Below are 21,870 nucleotides of genomic sequence, written 5' to 3' on the forward strand. Positions count from 1 at the left end.
AACCACACTCAAAGGAACCAAGACAAGTGAGAACTAGCTCGCACGTCAGCATGAACTATGACCATGCACGTGGTCTCACAACCACTCCATGCACAGTCACACACGCACACACACACATATATATATATAATGTCCAACTACAACCATAAGAAATTTAGAACCTCCTTTTCTTTCTCTAGTCTTTGTAAAGAAACAAGAAGAAGAAGAGAAGAAGAAGAAGAAGAAGAAGAAGAAGAAGGAGAATTAATGGAGAAGAAGGAAGAGCAAGAAACCATTGACAATGGAGGAAAGATCAGTATACAGATATCTTCATCTCATGTGAGTAATGCCCAAGATAATTTTGATGAATTTTATAATGTCCATTGATAAGTATGATTCATACATTATATCAATGCATGCCTTTTGTTTTCTTGCTTCCTTTTTCTTGTTTTTGCTCTCTTTTCTTTTCTTTTTCTTTTGCTTCTTTGAATATATGCTTTGAATATTTCATTTTTAAAGTCCCAAATGAAATCACAAAAGCAAGATAACAAATTAAATGTTTAATTATGTCAGTAGTTAAACTTGAGAATGAGCTTTGTCCCTGATCCTTATCGTTGGAATTAGCACTCAATAATATTGTCTTCATTAAAAGAAGTTTAAGATTAAAGTACACTAAAGCTTTGAATCTTTAGCTTTTCACTTTGGATTTCTATTTACTTATATAGCTTCTTGATCAATGTTCTAGTTCGTGTTCAATAATTCAATTCATGGAAATTAACAATCTCAAACTTATAATCTTGATGTTCTTGTGTGTGTGTATATATATAAGCACAACTCTCTTTTTCTTTAGACAAAAACATAAACATTCTTTTTCAAAAGAAAAGATATACAAACCAAATCTTTACTAAATTCACTGTTACAATCTTCTATGATAAACTCACAGGCTGAAACAGCAATGGTAACCACCAAACGATCAAATAGCAATCTAGCCAAGCTCATTTTCTCCGGTCATCTCCTCGCCGTCGCCATCTTCATAACCTTCCTTTCCTTTCGTGGCTTCCTCGAGGCCCCCGGCTTTCGACCGACACATTGGTGCATTCCCCTTGCCGCCTCCATCGCCGTCTCGGCCTTCACCGCTATCTCATTACTCTTCCTCTCCCTTCACCACCCTTCAATAGCTCTCAAAACCTCTCTTTGGCTCAGTCCCCTCTTCACCACCTTCACCGGAATCCTCCTCTTAGCCACCGGCACCGGCATAGGCCTCATCTTCGCAGCGTTCACCCTCACCGGAGCTCTATCCCTCTCCCTATACTCATGCTCCATCGCCACTCACCTCAAACACACTAATCAAATCCTTACCATCTCCATCACCACCGTCCCTCCATCCATCAAGATCACAAAGTTCATCCTCGCCGGACTCTTCACAGGGCTCATTTACACTTGGTTCTGGTCTCTCGGCGCCGGTGGCATCTCAGCCAAAGGCTCTCCTTTCGCCGGAATATACATCCTAGTCCTCTTCCTCAGCTTAGCATGGACCATGAACGTGATTAGAAACACCATGCACGTAGCCATATCCAGGATTGCATACATGCAACTCATGCATGGCTTGGACGTGGACGTGACCCAGGCTTTCACTGACGCCGCCACCCGGTCACTCTCCACAATCTGCTTAGGTTCAGCAATGGTTCCGGCGATCGGAACCTTCCGAGGAATGGCCAGAGCCATGGCGGCTATAGCCGGCGGCTCTGATGAGTTTCTTTTTTCATGCACAGCTTGTTACATCAATCTTGCTAATTTGTTAGTACCAAGTGGAAATTTGTGGGCTTGTGTTCATGTTGGAATTCATGGCAAAGGTTTTGTGCAAGCTTCCAGGGACATTTGGGAGATGTTCATCAAACAAAAGATGGTGCCGGTGATTGATCAGGAACTCACCGGAACGTTTTTGCTTCCTCTCCGGCATTGCCGGTGGCGCATTGTCGGCGTTGATTGGGGGATCACTGATGCTTGCCGTTGAGAAGAAGTATGCCACTGAAGGCATTGTTTGCGCATTTTTCGTCGGCTATTTCATTGTAAGATTAGGGACTGCATGGGCTCATGCTTGTGTTTTGGCTTACCATGTTGCTTTTGCTGAGAATCCAGGTAATCCAAGGCTTGGTCTGGCAATGTCTGAATGTCTCAAGGAGTTGGAAACATCACCAAGATGAGTTACTAATGCAATGCAGTTTGGTTACTGGATAGACTGATTGAGAAATGTTTAACAAACTCTTTTCATGGGAAAACTTGATTCATATCCATGTATGTTATGATATATGTTGTGTGTTTTTTTTTATAGTTTTTTTTTAAGGATATAGAGCAAGTAAAAGGGTTGAGATTGTTGTGTAAGTAGTGGTAATAATTTCAGATCTATATGATCATTGAGCAACATGGGAAAAGAGAGGGAAAGAGAAATGATACTGATGCAATGAAGTAGTGATCACATGCTAAGAAAGTAAAAGACTGTGAAGCATTGCAAATCATAAATTGGATGAATTTAAAGATAAATATTTGTTAATGAGTATATAGATTTGAAGTTGGATGTGCCACGGCATATATGTGTCCAATGTAAATCATTCTATATATATGAACAAACACTTATGAGTTTCGTTGCAGCACACTTTGTGCTTTTCCAGGATTTCACTGTACTTTTAATCACAATGATCAAATGAATTGATAATAATGCTTTAAAACTTGTAGTACAAATTAAGAAATATATATATACATATATATAAAAGGAAAGCAGATCCAGTTAATTAAAAAGGATGTATAGTTGGAGTTACTTTATGAATAGCTTGTGCATGAATAAAACTTTGGAACAGCTCTGCATTTGGTTGATATGCTTGTCAGCCTTCAATATACAAAAGGCAATTGAAGATGCAACTGACAGGCAATAGCATTGCTCACTCAAGTTTCATGAGCTCAAAGCATCAATCTGTCTCTCGGATGATCTGACTAAATTTTAGTGCCCAAACCAACATTAGAGAGCCAAGGAGAAGTGATTGAACATATCTCAAACTCAGTTGCTGAGTAATCATACAACTAGCTTGACTTAAATTTCATATACCACATATGCTTACAATGTTGTGTGTGAAAGTTGCTTCAAATTACACAATTGATGATCCAGTGTCATACAATCATAATCATGATACAAAACAAGGTGAAGCCACACCCTAACAAAAGTGCAGCAACACAATTTGAACTGTAAAAACCCATCCAATCTAGACAAGATCACTTAGCATTCGCATAATAGTTTCTGAATCACATAATTCACTAGCAGGACCTGAAACGAAACCTCACGTTAATGCTATATATAGTTGGACAATGGACTTTGAAACATAGAAAAAGAAAAGATATGTGAGATCACTGAAAAATTGAGCAATACAAGTTATATAATATAGAAAATCATCTCTACGTACAGTACTGTAAGCAAACACATTTGGTGATTTTTCCCCTTCTAGTTTTCAACTTTTTTTAACATCTCACTCTTATATTATGGGACTCTTCCTGGAACCAAAACCACTTGGCAGCAAGCAATAATGAATAAAGAATTGTTCATGAAAATTCTCATAACATGCCAACTCTTTAATTTGGTCTTCCATAAATTAGCTGAGTTTTTGTGCTGAATTATTTACATGCAAATTTTAGCCTACTTTACTCCTTTTTATTAGCAATAAATTTCAGTGGTTGGTCGTGTTATAATTTTCATTTATGAAAGATAAATCACACTAAAGAACATTCAAGCATAGCCACATCGAATCATTAAAAACCTAAATTTTCAAGTGTAGGTTTGATACTTGAATTAGTTTATGTCAAATCAAATATATGGGGAGGCAGAGATAAGGAAGAGATTTTGAGTAAAGCAATAATAAAAATAAATAAATAATAATAACACAAAATGAACCATGTTAGATTACTAATGGAGCAATGTTAACACAATCACAATAAAATGCAACCTCTTCTCAAAAGGAGAAAATAGAAAACACCAACCATCAGCTTAGTTTAAACCATGATGACCTCGCCCTCCACATCTTGTACACATGATATTTCCAGTTCCCCCACAGCCTACATAATCAGATACCAGCAAGGATGAAAATTTTCAATTGTATCCAATATAAATTTTTTTGTAATGCTAAAAGAACTTGGAACTAACAACTTGCAGGCTGCAGGAGGATAGTCAGTTACACTTCATATGCAAGAAGAAAATGAAAGGCAAAAAAGGAGAAGGGAAAAAAATAGATGAAGAGCTGTTCATAAATTTCAATCAATATATGGCCATGAGTGAGGAAAATACTTCCAAGTAGCATAATACCAATTATATTCTAGGTAAGGGAAACTAGATAAAAATCCAGAAATCAAATAACATAAAAGTGTACATGAGAAGAAGGATGATCAAAACATGTTAACTTTTAAGAGAATTATGAGAGTGAAATATCAACAAAGTTCTACACAAATTCAAACAAGTTTACAAATGTACAGGCTAGTGAGGTAAGAAAGAAAATAGATGACTGGAAAAGGCAAGGCTAGGTATCCAGCTTTACTACAGACAGCAAGAGTGATAGAAAAGTTTTACATCAAATGTTTAAGCTGCAATGAAAATTTCAAATGGAAACATAAATATCACAACAACAAAAAAAAGAAAAGAAAAGAAATCAAATCAAATCAACAACAAAATCAAAGGTAGATTCTTGGCATGTATCAGGATAATGTTCGTTCAACGTAAAATCTCTATCCCAGTTGTCAATCAATATCATCCACAAGATTAGCAAAATCAAGTAACCACCCAGTTCAAAAAACTTCAGATGCCCAACAATTAAAGAAGAGATTTTAAGATGCAAGATGCTAGAAGTTAGATGTCACAAAGTCTCATCATGCTACATAAAGAAAATATTAAAAGGAAGCATGGAAACTTCTATTCATAGAATATGTTAAATTGGCAATGGATGGGGTTAGATCAATATAAACAAAGAAATGACAGTCTTCCTGTCAAGTGAATAACTTAAAACCAAATATCATTATCATAATGATATGACACAAGAAAAATGTCAACTTTCTTACCTAGGCACCTAACTTTCACAATGACTCCTTGGCTCTCCAGAATTGAATCAACATATAATCCAGAACCTGAGCAAGTGGCACACAGAATTGCACCTTTTTCTTGACAGTCTATGCAGGGGGGATTGCTTCCTATTTCTTTTTTGCTCAGGGACAAACCAACTGGTTTATCAATTATCTCCTCTGGAATGGCTTTATCATAACAGAATAAAGATTCAAGAGTGCTCTTGGATCCATGCAACTCAGCAGCAGAACTTGATCTGGCCTGAAGTAATTAAATATGAGAATTAATAGCAAGATAAAAGGGAGTCACAAAGTCTTGCCTATGCCTGAAAAATCCTCCTTATATGACAAACAAAGATGGTAAGAGGGACTGACATATAATACAGACATATGGCAGAAAAAAAAAAATCTGAACCAACACCATAACTTTCATCAACAAGATATAGCTACAAATAGGACACAAAAATCCAAGAGATCAAAAACATATTCAAAGCACAGACAGCATGAGGAAAATATATGAACTTTGCAATCAACCTGATGTTCAACAACCCACCAGGTACTGTTGAATCAATATTTTAATGTAAATAATTATGAGCATGAAAAAACCATCAACTGAAATTAGTATGCTTATTTCATTACCAGCTAAAGCTGAAACTATACACAGAAGGAGATTTTCCAAAAATGAACCTCATCATGGAATCTAAAGTTATTCATCAATGTTTGTTCACCAGCAACAAAAAAGTAGATATTTCAAAGACGAGTTTTTGGAATTAAAACCTAGATAACAACTTGAATATTAAAAATAATATCAAATTGGGAATATGCCTATTGTCAAACAGATTAAACTCCGTGTACATCCTTATGCCAAATTCCGTTTTTCTTCAGTGCATAGGCTGTTACCAAATCAAAGAGTATGAATCAAGTCAATCAACTAAAAGGCTCATTTGTATTCCTCTCTTCATCAATGGCCCTCTTTTAGGTCTTCCTCTAACAACTAATTTAGAGGGGAAAAAAAAGAGAATCATTTTCACTTCATATCTTCAGCAAAGAAGAAAACAAGAGACCTTTCTCCCAGACCTCTAATCACAAGACAATAGTACACGAAAATCCAAAGAAAGAAGCAAAAATAAGGAACAATTCGTGTCACCCCGACAATAAAATTTTTTATCGAAGACACTGAATTATCAGCTAAAAGCGGTACAAAAACCATCCTCACACAAAAACTTCAAGAGAAAGCACTAACCCGAGATGAATTTCGGCGAAAAATGGATCGATTAAGAAAGCAAGCGGGGGATTTCCCACCGATCTGGAACCGAAGAACCTGCAAACCGTGGCATGAGATCAAAGGTGAAGGCGCGCGAATGGTGGGGCATGACCTCAAGGATATCTCCATCGCCCAAAGCTTTGGGCTTTACGCTCTTCCAAACAGCTTCTTTTAGGTCGAAAGATGAGTTGTAGAACTAATAAATAGGGAAACAAAAGAGCTTCGTGCGCACCGCCATCCTGAAATACAAGGAGCAACAATAAATTTTTTAACTTATAGGGGGGCACTGTATAAAATTTCCCGGGGGTTTTTTGCAAGTATCCACTGCATATTTGCAGAAAAACTCTCCTAATTCTTAATAATTGCAAATAACTGAAAACAATAATCCAAGGCATCGGTGCAAATATAAAAGATTTCAGCGACTTATTTGCAAAAAAAAATTTGAATACCTTGTCTAATTTGTTTTGCTGGTCTTGTCAGATGGCCTTAAAAACTTCAGAAGAAAATGAGCAAGAGCTTTCCCAGTTTGTGAAAAACATATATATTGACATTGCATGTTAAGCACTTCAGGCTTTAGTAACACTATATCAAGCAATGAGAAGGTGTTCCCATCAACAATTCACCAGAAGTCACCACAAGAACAGACACCATCTCTGAAATGGTGAAACCTGTTTGCATCTCTAACTATGATTTCCCTTCCGACGATCTTAGAAATGAATTTAGTTGCAGTATGACAATCTACACACACCCTCAAGTTCTTAATCACCCTTAACACCTCCCCTTCTTTTGTGCTTAAAATCCCGAAAGCAATTGCCAGCCTTTCGCTGTGTCCGCATAGCATGTCTTCTTTTGCTTCTTCATCCAAATTCACCAACACACATTTTGTTTCAGCAACATATCCGGCTGCTTGCATCTGCTCCTCAAGATCCTTTAGAAACCTGTATATCTCTTCTGACTTTGGATGGGAACGGTCGAACACAAGGAAGACATGCCTATGTCCATCAATCTCAATCGAACTCCATCCGGGATATTTTGAAACCTTTCTCTCTTTCATTAAAAGTCTCATCTTTGCAACCCCATCCCAAAGTCCTGCAGTTGCATATATGTTAGACATTAGGACATACCAGCCTGCATTACAAGGATCTAACCTCAGGATTTCTTCTACAACTCGCTTGCCCAACTCAACATTACCATAGATCTTGCAAGCATTCAAGAGTCCACCCCACACACCAGCATCAGGAACCACAAGCATAGTCCTAATGAATGCTTCTGCTTCCTCAAGTCTTCCAGCTCTACCAAGCATATCAACCATGCAACTATAATGCTCCAAAGTAGGTTTAATGTAGTACTCTTCAGTCATTTTCTTGAAATATTCTCTACCTTTGTTAACCATCCCTTTATGGCTGAAACCTGATAAAACCCCAACAAAGGTAATGGAGTCAGGCATAACTCCACACTGCACCATCTGATTAAACAGCAGCTCTGCATCCACAGCAAGCCCATGCATCCCATACCCACATATGATAGCTGTCCAACTGATCAAATCTCTTCTTGGCATCTCATTGAAGATTCTACGTGACTCTTCAATGCAACCACACCTAGCATACATATTCACCAGAGCTGCACCTAAGTGGACATTGATCTCCATTTGAGAACTCATGACCTGTTCATGAATCCATCTTCCTTTTTGCAGAGCTCCTAGGGAAGCGCAAGCTTGCAGTGCGCTCACCATTGTTGTTGCGTCATATTGAAGGCCCAATTTCTGCATTTGATCAAACAGGGAGATGGCCTCCTCACACTTTCCACTTGATACATACCTATTGTGTTACAATACAAGTTTATTTATATGTAATCAGCAAACACCAAATCACAAACTTCATAACATGAAACAGGGATGGTCATTATGATTAGTACGCGCGTGTGCACGCACACACATTCTCACGCACACATGCATACACGCACAAAAATCATGCCAACTGTAGTAGTTATATGAATCTCTACAGCTTGTTACATTGTTCATAGACAAATATACAGTTTGACAACCATCACGCAAAACAAAACCTCTGAACAATGGGTCAACAAGAAAGACAAAACTTTAGCTCATATAAATTTGTTTTAAAGACAAGAATATGTTTTATTTTCGATTTGTCGTAGTATTGTTACCCTGTACATGCACAAGTTTTACATCTGATCAATAATTCAAACCTACGATGAGATGAGACTAAGAATTAAAATGATGCTTTTGTTTCAATTAATTCGAGTCATGTCATCAAGAAATTATAGCAAAAGAACGCTTTTACAGACGAAAAAACTAGAAGAAGAAAAAAAAATCTAAAATTTCAAAATTTACATATTCAAATAGGTGATGAGATGAAAACGCATACCAACATGATGCTTTCTCGATAATTACCCGGATATCATAGCATTGTAACTGGCAATCCCCCTCTGCGACATTCCATCAAACACCTGCCGTGCCAACCCGACCTCACCGCACTTCCCATACATATCCACAACCGCAGTGGCCACAAACACATTAGACAAAAACCCAAACTTCACCGCATGCTCATGAATCCTCCGTCCATCCAATACCGCCCTCGCGGAGGCGCAGGCAGGCAAAACAAAAGTGAACGTGAACTCATTCGGCGTGGCACCGCGAGCAAGCATGGCATCATACAAACCAATGGAGTCTCTAAACCGACCGTTCCTAGCATGGGCTTTGATGGTCTCGTTCCAAAGGAAAAGCGGGGGGCGTTTGGGGAAGCTGAGAAGGATACGGGTGGGAGGGGAGAGGGAGTTGGAGGAGAGGTAAGCGTGGGCGAGGCGGGTGAGAAGGAAGGGGTGGTGGGAGAGGTGGGACTTGACGATGATGGCATGGAGATGGAGAAGATAGAGAGGAGAAGAGGAGTGGAGATTGAGGAGGGAGAGGAGAGTTTGGAGGGTCTGGTTGAAGGGTTTTAGGAGGGTTTTAGAGTGATGGTGATGAACTCTGCCCATTGTTCTACTTGCTCTGTTTTTGGTTCTTGTCTTTAGATTTTGGAGGGATCGATTTCGAATATATATATATATATATATATGACTACTATACTTTGACTGTAGAGATATACGTCACTCCTTCGACTGGAAAAAAATAGAGATAAAATGACACAAATACAATTTAGTATAACAACAATAATCTCAATAGTAGTCAAACTATTTTGATAAATAGTTGTGATGCCGGTCGGTGTCCATACTATTTTGATATTGTTCATTAATACTATTTTATAGCATTGTTGCATAACACTAATATATATATATTTTTATATTGTAATATTATATTTTTTGTTTATAAGATATGATTTGTATTTTTTGTGGAGGTTTTGATGATTTAGAATTTAAAACATGTGAATGGGTTTGTTTGGGTTGGTTATTATATGTAATCTTCAATTGAAGTGTATATATGTATGTCATAGGCCATTTTATTTCTACTAATGATTTAAGGGTGTGTTTGTTTTGGAAGATTTGGTTTTCCATGGATGTTCAAATCTTTTGATTTTAGAAATCTATTGTTTGTTTCATAGAATTTGCTTTTTAAGAGGATTTTCAAAATCCCATGGGATGGTGGATTATGGTTTACAGCCAAAATGGCTATAAAACAAAATCCTGAAAGTTCGGTTGAAAAAATGCAAGAGGTGAGAGGATTCAGGGTTCTCATATTTTCTCTTTTCCCAAAGTCCGATCTTCCCAATTTCGGTGTTCTTCTTCTTTGGAGTAACAGATCAATCGATCTCCCAACAAGTTTTTTCAAAAGATTCTGGTGGTTTGCTTCCCAATCGAGAGAGGTTTGTCTCACGGTGATCATTATAAGGTTTTTCCTCTTCTTCCATCTAGGTCTTGTTTTCCCTTTTATTCTCCGCTTTACTGTCAATTTTAGTAATACTTTTTTTTCTTAGGTTTTCTTTTCTTCCTTTGACAATTATTTTCCATTTAAAGCTTTCCATAATTAATGGGATACATATGTGGTGGATCTTTAAAGCTTTCATAATTACTTTAACATCATTCTTTCTGTTAATGGACAATATTTTGAGATGGTTTTGCCTTGTGAACCTCAACATCTATTCACATTTGTCTCACCAAATTTACTTTTAGGTTTGATCTAATAAATAGTTATTCTGTAAATAATGATCTAATATGAGAAAAATATATTTTTTTGTTAAAAATTATTCTAAAAATAGAGGATCAGTCAAGACGCGTAGTGGAAAAATTGCAAGATTTAATAAACAATAAAATTTTGATCATCACCGGATGTTGAGATAGCTTATGAACCGAAACCATATTTTCAAGACTAATCAGATCATATGATCAAGTTCATGAAAAATGAGCAGACCATTTTAACCAATTGACTTAGTATTAGTTTATATATACATTTATATTTATATTTATTGATATGCAGATCATTTAGTCATCTATATAAATTAATAAATGTTGAATGTATCATATTTATAATTATCTTGTATTAAAGTTGAATTTAAAATTATTTATACTGTATCATATTTATACTTTCAAGTTTAAGTTTGTAGGAAGGATTGAGGTAATCTAAGTATTAAATATATATATATATATATGTATGAATTAAGATATTGTTTAGAATAGAATATTCCATATTATGATTTATTAAATAAATAAACCAAAATCTTTATTCCAAAAAAAGAGGAATAGGAACATAAAGGAAAATTAATGAAGAATTACAAGTATATTCACTAGAAATGGAAATTATATATAAAATAGATTAATACATTGAATTCTTAAGGAAGTGAAGATTGGCTTAAAGAATTGAAAAGAGTATACACATAAAATTAGTTGATACTTAGGCTAATTATGACCAAATATCCAGAGTGAACAAAAAAAAACACTCAAACTTTTTCTTCACAATACTATTTGAATCCTCCGATTTTAATCTTTTCACATCATGAACAACTAATTGAATCCTCCAATACTACTTGATTTTGTTACTAGTTGACGTCATAAGAGAAAATGATTTAAACTTAAAAACCACACTCATTAATTTCAATTAATATGAACTTGGTAATACAAGCAAAGTGTGTTTATTTTTATATATTTTTTAATTAGAAGTTCAATTCAAACTAGTATTTCATTTATAATGGGTTAAGAATATTATAAGATGAACTAAACAGTCATAATTCAAACAAGGAATAAAAAAATTCATGTATATATATATATATATTCTCATGGGAACTAAAAAAACTCACACTTTTTTCTTCATAATACTAATTGAATCCTCCAATTTTAACATTTTCGTATCATGAACAACAAATTGTTCATAATAAAAAAATACATAATTGATTTCATTACTAATTGTCATAAGCGAAAATGATTTAAACTTAAAATTAAACATGCTCATTTCAATCAATATAAACTTGGTAATACAAACAAAGTGTGTTTATTTTTATATAATTTTTTAATTAGAAGTTCAATTTCAAATTTGTATTTTATTTATAATGGGTTAAGAATATTAATATAAAATAAACTAAACAGTTATAAATCAAACAAGGGATAAAAAAATTCATGCACATATAGCCATACCATCAAACATTTTTTATAGAACAATACATATATATATATATATATATATATATAAATCACTAAATTAATCTCTACGATGTAAATCAATAACAAAACATTAACCAGTACTCAATCACATGAAAACATTCTCACTAAAGTATCCCCATTAATAAATCTTCAGAAATTTCCGGGAAGAACCTAGCTGCAGTATAATCTGTCCCTTCATACTCTCTCAATAAAAACACAACGTTTTAAAAAATGGCCACATGTAGTATCACATGCATCACATCTTTCTTCCTTACACTAGTACTGTTCCATCTCCTCCGTTTAATCATTCTCAATATACAGTCCTTGTTCATATATCCTTTGTTTTTCTTTATTATCTCAAACAGTTCACCAAAATACCAAAATCTTGAGCTTTATATAACCCTCCCCATCATAGAATCCAAAGATCGTCCATCTCTTGATTTCTCAAAGTATGGCCATTGTTCTTTCAGACAACTTGAAGGCATTCATAAACACTGCATTCCTTCTTCTTCTCTGCTTCTTCTTCACTTCCCACATTCGTTCTCCCACCACCTTCATCCACCCTACAAACCTTCATGCACCTAGAATCACCACATGCATTGGTCTTCAAAAGCTCAATGGAAATCAAGCCAAGTGTTTCTATCTTAAAACTCATGCTCCTTGTGTTTCTCAAGGCTATGTAAACTATCTCCACATTTTCTACTGTCTTTGTGGCAAATACCCTTTTCTTGGTCACACTCTCTTGGCTTTATGGCTTCTTGTATTATTCTACGTGTTAGGAAACACTGCTTCTCAATACTTTTGTTCCTCAGTTGAGAACTTATCAAGAGTTCTCAGGCTTTCTCCAACCATAGCTGGAGTTACACTCCTCTCCCTCGGCAACGGCTCACCGGATGTTTTTGCCAGCATTGTCTCTTTCCGGTCAGGCTCCGGTGAGGTTGGCCTGAGCAGTGTGCTCGGAGGAGCATTCTTTGTCTCTTGTGTCGTCGTCGGGATAATTAACGTATGTGGAAGTTCACTCTCTATTCGTATAGATCGATCGAGCTTTGTTCGAGACGTTTGCTTCTTCATCGTCGTCTTATCATCCCTTCTAGTGATACTCATTGTTGGTAAAATCAATATATGGGGAGCAATGGCCTTCACCTCCCTTTACTTCGTCTACGTCTCTGTCGTCTCGGCAACTCATTTTTGTAGGGAAAAATATGAAGATCTCGTCGTGCCAATGCTTGATAGCAAAGAACTCGATGAGCCGATATCAAAAGAGTCATCACCAGAAGGAGGAGGAGGAGGAGGAGGAGGAGGAGAAAGCAACAACCAAGAAAGCATAGTGCCAGGATGGTCCAAAATCAGAGCATCAACAACATACTACATAGGATGGTTCTTCTACCTGATTGACATGCCACTATATTTACCAAGAAGATTAACAATCCCTGATGTCACTGAAGAAAGATGGTCAAGGCCATATGCAGTAGCTGCAGCTACACTTGCACCAGTTCTAGTTGCAACACTATGGAACTCCAAAAGAGGAGGCATGGGAACCAAGTTAGGGTTAACTATTTACCTGTATGCAGGGCTTTTAGGGTTAGTGCTTGGGCTCATAGCAGTGCACACAACCACCAAGTCTAGTCCCTCCAAGGAAGTGCTTGTTTCCATGGCTTGCAGGAGGGTTCCTTATGAGTGTTTTATGGACTTATATCATAGCTGAAGAGCTAGTTGGGTTGTTGGTGTCTTTAGGGATATATATTTGGGATAAGTCCTGCCATTTTAGGACTGACAGTGCTTGCATGGGGGAACTCCATTGGAGACCTTATAGCTAATGTGGCCATGGCCATGAATGGAGGTGAAGATGGTGCACAGATTGCAATATCAGGGTGTTATGCTGGTCCTATATTTAATACACTTGCAGGGTTGGGATTGTCCCTTGTTGTGTCTGCATGGGCTGTTCATCCTGCTCCTTTTCTCATCCCTGTTGGTCCTGCATTGTTTGAGATTCTGGGGTTTATGATTGGAGGACTTCTCTGGGCTCTTGTTATATTGCCAAGAAAGGAGATGAAGCTTGATAGGGTTTTGGGGATTGGCCTTTTGGCTATCTACTTGTGCTTCCTTTCTTTGAGGCTTTCTCAGAGTTTGGGGTTTGTTCAACTTTAATTATATTAGATTGTCTTCTTTTTTGGTTTTAATTTGTTGCTGCTTTTTGGGAACTATATAATATATTTATGTGTATCCTTTTTTTGAGAGGTTGTTTCCTCCCTTTTATATATATTAATGTTATCTATCTCCTAAGGGATTTTGAATTAATCCATTTCAATTAGTTTGATTGCCCCCTTTTATTATTATTTTTTTAAGTAATGTTTTTATAATTTTTTTTAATTGACAAATATGAATAAATCACATGTGAGCTGTATGTGTTAACTATTTAAGTATATATCATGCCCCTCATCTTGTTCGACATGTGATTCAACCTCTACTTTTCCACCCATGCGCATTTCTTTTTATAACATATAAATAAATAGATGTAACATATAAATAAATAGATGTATATATATAATATTTATAAAATTTTATTGTTTGGTGTCTTAATTTTTTACATAGTCTTACATAAAAAAAGTTAATGATTGTATCCCTATAACCTTTTTTGTTTTTTTAATTAGAAATTAGCAAACAATAATGTCATTCAACTAATTTGACTATATATTTTTTTAAAAATTTAATAAATTTTTAAAATTTATTTTTAGTTCTGAGTTAGGACCCTTTTATTTTATTTTTTTTTGGTTCCGCCATTGGTTCTGGGTGATATTGAGCACCATACATACAAAATGATTTTGATATCATTCTTATTCGCTTGTTTATATACATATAACAACACCAAATTTAGCTTGCATTCTTGGTTTCTATATATATTTTTGATTATTATGAGCTAATAGACACGTACGTTAGAGTGATTAGAAATAAAGGTCTCGCTAGTTAATTTATTGATGATTTGATGGTTGCTTTTCTCCCGTGCTATGAGAATATGTTTGAAGGTACAATGATATAAAAGGGTACTTTCCACTTTCCAGCCTTAATTTGATGAAAATATTTTTGTATTATGGTGGATTAATCAAATCTAATATATTATTTTATTTGTATAATTAAAATATTTATTTCCCATGCACCTGCATAAACTTCAAATTAGGTAGAAATGTGCAATTCAAACACTTCTAAACTATAAAGCTACATATATAATTGCATCAAATTAAATGGAACAAATTCATTTCTACTTGCTTTAAGTACTGATGAACTGTGCATGAGACATATGAAAAGAAAAACATCAATTATGATTATATATATATTATAAATACCACTATATATAATTAATGACAAAATTTGTATGATCTCAAAAAGTATAATTCTATATATATATATATATATTAACTTTGAACTTAGAAACACGAAACTTCTAATGAGACCAAATCTCGATCTCCTTTTTAACTCACAAACTTCGGTGCTTGTTTCTTACCATCTCTTTCTCCAATAAAACATGTACATACATACATACATGCATATATATAGATATAAACAATTAACTACTGACAACAAATATCTGCATGCAATTAAAACAGCAGTACTGTTTATCATTTTAGTTCTTCAAGATACAGGCATGGGCATCATGTAATGGCACCATTTCCAAACTCTAACCTTTATGAAACATCAACACTATGCTCCTTGTGATCATCTCTTCATTTTGGATAACTTTGAATCCTAACATGTCTTCTACTAGTTCACTTCACTAGTACTCTTGATTTTCTGCATGACAGCCTTTGGAAGAACACCATTCAACAAGATTGAAAATTTTGACCATATTCACAAATGACTGCCAAATATTCTTGAAAAATGTTGCTATTATATATACATATAACCCTAGCTAACATGTCTTCTATTTTACTTTTACTGACAGCCTTTGGAAGAACACCTGTGAACAAGATTCCTACAACGATGTGGTTTAATTAATCAAAAATTCCACACGTACGGCCATGATTTGAAAGTTCTTAGCTCCCATAAAAAACACTTCTAGCTTGTTTAAACTTTTAAAATTTGTATTTTAAATTAATCACGGACCAAAAAATCTAAGTATATATATATATATTATCTTTTTGTTTTTTCTAAATAAAGTATTAAAACTTTGTCCATGTCATTTGTATTTTTTTTTTTGTAGTATTAAAAAAACTTCAAAAAAATAATTTTGGTGGCACTAACATTTTAAGTAAATTGAATTGTTGAAGATGAAAACGAGAGGTTGATATTATATATGATCCAAGACTCATAAAAAATTTATTCTTTTGAGTAAATATTTGGGAACCAAACAAAGCAAAATGACAAATAATTTTTAATGATTGAAGTTACCTACCTTTCCTGTCACATAACTTAATTTTCACCCCTATATACAGCCTTTTCATGAGTTGATCATCAATCCACATGCAATACAGTGAAGACCTTTAGATTGTTCTCATGCATGCAGTGTTCTGAAGCATTGAATCATTGATGCAGCTGCTGTTCTTTACTACTGTAAATGAATTAATTACTCTTATCTTATTTCATTCATGATTAAGATTTAATTAGTGCTTAATTAATGTATATAAATATATATATATTGAAGACTGTGAAATCTTTCAGCTAGCTCAAATCCAACAAAGATTCTTACACTGTCATTAGTTGCCTGCCACTTCACAGAAACAAGGAAAGTATTGTATGCATGTGTATGCATGCCGTTTTATTTTATTCATAGTAGTCCAAATTAACGTGCATGAACATGCATGCAGATGTTTAGTTGTCTGGTAATTTATTTTTGTTTCCTTTGTGGAAGATGCTTAGAAGCTTCAGTGGTTAAAAGAAGACGCACATGCATAGAGAAAAATGCATGAAAAGACTGGTTATATTTGCTTGTGAGAATTGAAATAGGACAGATAGTTTAATTTACAAAAGATTTTCTTTTTTAAAGTTAATATTTGGACCCATGAGGAGTACCTTCATTTGTACACCTTGTTCTTTGTAATTGTAAGTATATATATATATATATATATATATATATATGATATATATATAATTTTAATTCTTTTTATGATTTAAATAAATAGAGTATACAAAATTGTTTGTTCGAGTTTAAAATTTTTAATTGTTAGAAAATTAAATAAATTACGATGTCTATGCAAACAATCTTTATTACAATATGCTGAAGTAGGGATACATCCCTTCCCGCTAGAGTAATTAATTAAAACGTTAAACTAATCATAAAATTTACATAATTTTTTTTTTTATTTTCATTCTTCTCTTGATAGCCAGGTAGGGTACTCATAAGCCTGATCTATGTATAATCCTTTTTATCAAAGATCAATGATTAACTCCATTTCAATTAAATTTTAAAATAAATCAATATCTAATATATATATGTCCATTATGATTTATTGATTACCGCATGGCTTTAATAATAAAGTTATGTATGGATAATATAATAGTTGATTTAAATTTAATTAATAGAAATTAATCATACCAACCTTTGATCTATGGAATACATATATTATCTCACCTTAATTATAATTATATATTTTATACTAAAATAAAACTTCTTTTTTATTAAAATGGCTTAAGGGTAATGGCCGGCTCCTTCCAAATACTAGAACAAGGAATTTTATGTTGTATTCTTATTTAAACATTAATTCACCAGTGAAACACGTATATTTAAAAAAATAATAATAATTAATTTTGGTTTTGAGAGTTATATTTAAGACCAATTTTCAACAATATTTTTGGTCTATTAATACCGAATTCCCAATATATGTTGTTTGCATCATGTTGAGAAGATATGTTTTAATCTTAATTTATACAGGATAATGAAGTAGGTGTGTTAAATAATTAACTCAAACTCTGTACACATTCCTAACACATGATTTGCCTATATTTTATATAAAAAAAATTTAAGCCCAATTTAATATTAAAATTCAAAATAATAATAATAAATCCAATAATATTTATCAAATAATACCAACCATAAGATTTATTATTCATTTATAATATTGGGGATTGTATAATTATATGTTCACTATTTTATTATTGGCAATACTTGGGCATTGAGATTTTCACACATGCCTTTCATGCCTATTAATTATATATCAAATCTATGATTTTCTGTAGTTATTTTATTTTATTATATTTTTCCTCCACGGAAGATGCTTAGAAGCTTCAGTGGTCAAATGAAGACACACACAGACACAGATAAATATATGAAAAGACTAGCTATGTTTGTTTGTGAGAAATAGGGTATGCTATTTTACACAAGTTTTTATTTTTATTTTTTAAGTTAATATTTAGACCCGTAATGTGTACCTTCACTTGTGTATTTTATAAGCAAGATCCTCTGTGTTTTTTTCCTTTGATTGTAATATTTATTTATTTAATCCAATCGGTTCTAATTAAGTTTTAAAGGGCGGATCAAATATTTACAATGAACTCTGATTTCATTGATCATTGAATCAAAATAAAAAATGAAAATGAGTACAAAATTATTCAAGCAGGTTTAAAAGTTTTATTTGTTAAAAGTTTTAATAGAGTATGATATCTAAGTGGACAATCTTATTACATAAACAATATGCAAAAGTAATAATACATGTTGATGGTTCCGGTGTGTGTATGTTGGGCTATGACACTCAAATTCTCACTCAAGAATTAAACAAACACACACAATTAAAACAAGGGAAAGGAGACAAGCAAATTGGTAATCAAGTTTGGCACAACCTTCCCTACATCTGGGGGGTCAGGCCTAGAGAAACAATCCACTAAAAGAGGTATAGGAACAAGGAGTACAACACTCACTCACTCTCACAATACAAAAAATATCCTCTCTAGATTGCCCGACGGCCACACACTCAACTCTCACCGAAGGGTCTCTCACTGGTTGGCTCATCCTAAATCTTCGAGCTGGATCTCTTATATAGACACACCGACGTCTAATAAAGTTACCTCTTTTAAAATTCTTTGCGGCTTCCTAACTTGGACACCTCCAAAGTTAGATGTTGCAACACCCAGTTGCAACATGGCACACCTTACGGAACATGACTGAGTTCTAGCTAGATGTACCTGAATCTACGACCTTCAACCTCCCGGTTCTTTCAGTCCACCTCGTAGCAGTTGACTCGACCCGAGCTCCTCTTGCCTGCAGCTGCTTCCTTCCTCACATCACTTCAGAAGGTCTCCCTCTCCCGATGGACGTGCCCCCCAAGGCACACGCAGCCATCTCACCAAAGATAGCCACCGAAGATCTCCTTATCTTTTTTCCAAACTTAGCCCAAGTTTGGTCTTCCCAAATGATCTTCGTTTGACTCATGGAAATATTGTTACTAAACTTAATCTCATCTTCATCCAAGTTTAGCCTTCAATATCTTTAAGCATGATCTTCAATCATCCATGCATGGATCTCCAAATCTTCAATCATATCTCATGCAATCTTCAAACAATCTCCTCACATGATAAGTCTCCATAAATAGTTCCGCCCATAGATAACTCTTGGATCTTTCTTCAAATTGTGTTTGCTAAATATGATTTTTGATAATATCCTTGGCATGTCTTCTTACCTTATTTAGTTTGTGTCTTCAAATAGCTTCACACCAAACTAAACGTTGTGTCTTCTAATAGCTTCATATCAAGTTTAACTTTTGTCTTCTAATAACTTCATACAATCTTCATGATCTTGATAGAATATTCCTCTCTTCAAATAGATCTTTCTAAAAAGGAGTTCTATCAAAGATATGAATTGTCATCCCGGATCTTACCAAAAATAGACAATCATACCTAAAATAAAACTTACATTTCTTGAAGAGATCCTATAGACTTGATGTACTTTCCAAAAATAGTTTATCATCACATGACTCCATTGAGAGAAATATCTACTAAATAAATTCTCCACCTTGATCTTCATAATCCTTGAAGTTTTCATTAATATTTCACCACATCATCATCAGCATAGTCACATTTTCTTTTAGATGAGTCATCGCATGCCACGTCACCATCCTCTCGACCATGTCACACTGTGACTTGTCATATAAATGCCAATTCACGTCATCAGACTTAACACATATTTTTTATGTCAAAGAATTAAAATTAATTCACAACCTACTATGGATATAATGCATGCAGAATTCAAACCTAATTCATTGTGTCAACTTACTCAAAAGGTGTATATTAATATATAAATATATGTGTTTTTATGTATATAAAAAGAGAGAGATAAATAGATAGAGATCTCAAAAGGAAAGGTATCATATATATATATATATATATATATATATATATATATATATATCTTTACATGTATATAGATTTAAAGGTACCTCATCATGTATCTAAAAACTCAGCTTAATATAGATTTAACGGTATTTTGTTTATTTATTTATTTATTAACAAAGACGAGAGACGTCTAATCAAATGACAATAAGGTACAGAGATGTACCAGTACAGAACTTTTCACAGAAGACTTAGTGCAATCCGAGTTGAGAGGTTCAAACTTGAGACTTCTCAATCACATTATACAGTAGTTGCTGACCCACCAAGTCCTAAATTCGATTGTTTTCCAAGAATATTGAGCCGGGTCAAGGTATGTAAGTTAAGCTATGTATCTGGGAGGAACTCCAACGGCTTTTGATGTTGAAACTCAAGGGTATTGGAAGAACCCATCAGGGGTGGTTCTTTAGAAGATTTTTGATCATATATGTAAGTTAAAAAATAATATAATAATGAATATAAAAAATTAATAAAAATAAATTCATAATATTATTTTTATAATAGTGATGATAATAAAATAAAAACTTAACCTAATAATAACAATAACAACAATATAAAATTAAATAGAACGCAATTCCAAAATAAAATGTTAAGAAAATAAATAAGCAAATCTTAATATTTGAACACACACTACTAAATATATTTATATTTATTAATAAATAAATAATTTGTTTACCTCTTTATTAAAATTATATTTAATTAGTAAATTTAATTTTATCAAAATTGGGATGCCATGGGTGGAAGTGCTTTCTTTAGTCATCCTCGTTGCAGTGTGAGATCTAAGGATTTTTTTTTTCCCGCTCTATCATGATGGGGAAAACTAAATCTCTCAGTGAATGGCCACACATCCACTTAGGCCCCACTATATATCTCATCCTACTCCCAAAGCTCGCCCTTCTTAGGTTTGATGTATAGATCCACCACTTACTTGGAACTATGATGTTTGTTGTTGGTCTATATATAATGTTTTTTTATCAAAAATTATAATTAATCAGTCTACTAGTTAAAAAAATGAGTTACTAAGAGATTTATAAGAGGGGCCGCTCACCATGAGTGTTTTTTCATAAATAATTCAAACTCCAAGCCCGTCCCGCCACTTGAACCAACTCTTTTTTTAAAAAAAAAAATTATAAAAATTAAAAAATTCATTACTTTTGGCATTGAGAGTTATATTTAATTAAGTCCAATCTAACATTAATCCTAAAGTAACAATAAAAACCCAATAGTGTTTATCAAATAATCCCATACAAAACTATAGGATTTATTATTTATTTATAAATTAGGGGATTATATAATTATATATTCGCTATTATTATTGGGAAGACTTTTTTTTAGAAGAGCTAGTGATGCTAACTTCATGAGTATGTGCACAGCAAAGAAGACAAATTTGCTCGTGTTCTCTCATTTAGCTAATATAGAGTTTGAGCTGTAAGTCCGCGCTCACAACCAAAGACCCTTGTTATTTATTTGTGCCAAACGAACACAAATTTTGTAAATATTACTTTTTTATGGTGGGCCTATGGGCCCAAAAGTCCCTATAGCTATTATTGACAAAGACTTGTAGATTTTTTTTTAACACACACCCTCCAAAAGCCTCATAATTTAAAAATTTTTGTTAATACACCCTTCTTAAACTATTT

General features: G+C 33.9%; 3 protein-coding genes and 1 pseudogene across 3 annotated transcripts; 2 read left to right on the forward strand and 2 right to left on the reverse strand.

Annotated features, from left to right (window-relative positions):
* The first annotated feature begins 230 nt into the window (after positions 1-230).
* On the forward strand, positions 231-2,499 carry LOC120267683 (protein PNS1-like). Its single transcript, XM_039275357.1, is given in 3 exon segments — positions 231-318; positions 923-1,918; positions 1,920-2,499. Coding segments are annotated over 3 exon segments (1,332 nt in total). The 5' UTR covers positions 231-246; the 3' UTR covers positions 2,184-2,499.
* Positions 2,500-3,011: 512 nt separating this feature from the next.
* On the reverse strand, positions 3,012-6,560 carry LOC120267763. The gene is made up of 4 exons (XM_039275438.1): positions 6,314-6,560; positions 5,071-5,332; positions 4,003-4,077; positions 3,012-3,295 (listed from the first exon to the last, which is right to left on the reverse strand). Exons 1-3 carry the CDS (start codon positions 6,461-6,463, stop codon positions 4,010-4,012), a joined length of 480 nt encoding a protein of 159 aa, XP_039131372.1. The 5' UTR covers positions 6,464-6,560; the 3' UTR covers positions 3,012-3,295; positions 4,003-4,009.
* A 308-nt stretch (positions 6,561-6,868) lies between these two features.
* Positions 6,869-9,344, reverse strand: LOC120267761 (pentatricopeptide repeat-containing protein ELI1, chloroplastic-like). The gene is made up of 2 exons (XM_039275437.1): positions 8,745-9,344; positions 6,869-8,151 (listed from the first exon to the last, which is right to left on the reverse strand). Exons 1-2 carry the CDS (start codon positions 9,326-9,328, stop codon positions 6,954-6,956), a joined length of 1,782 nt encoding a protein of 593 aa, XP_039131371.1. The 5' UTR covers positions 9,329-9,344; the 3' UTR covers positions 6,869-6,953.
* A 2,995-nt stretch (positions 9,345-12,339) lies between these two features.
* Positions 12,340-14,117, forward strand: LOC120267622 (annotated as a pseudogene).
* The last annotated feature ends 7,753 nt before the right edge of the window (positions 14,118-21,870 follow it).

This window comes from Dioscorea cayenensis, chromosome 8 (genome assembly GCF_009730915.1).
Source record: "Dioscorea cayenensis subsp. rotundata cultivar TDr96_F1 chromosome 8, TDr96_F1_v2_PseudoChromosome.rev07_lg8_w22 25.fasta, whole genome shotgun sequence".
NCBI lineage: Eukaryota > Viridiplantae > Streptophyta > Magnoliopsida > Dioscoreales > Dioscoreaceae > Dioscorea > Dioscorea cayenensis.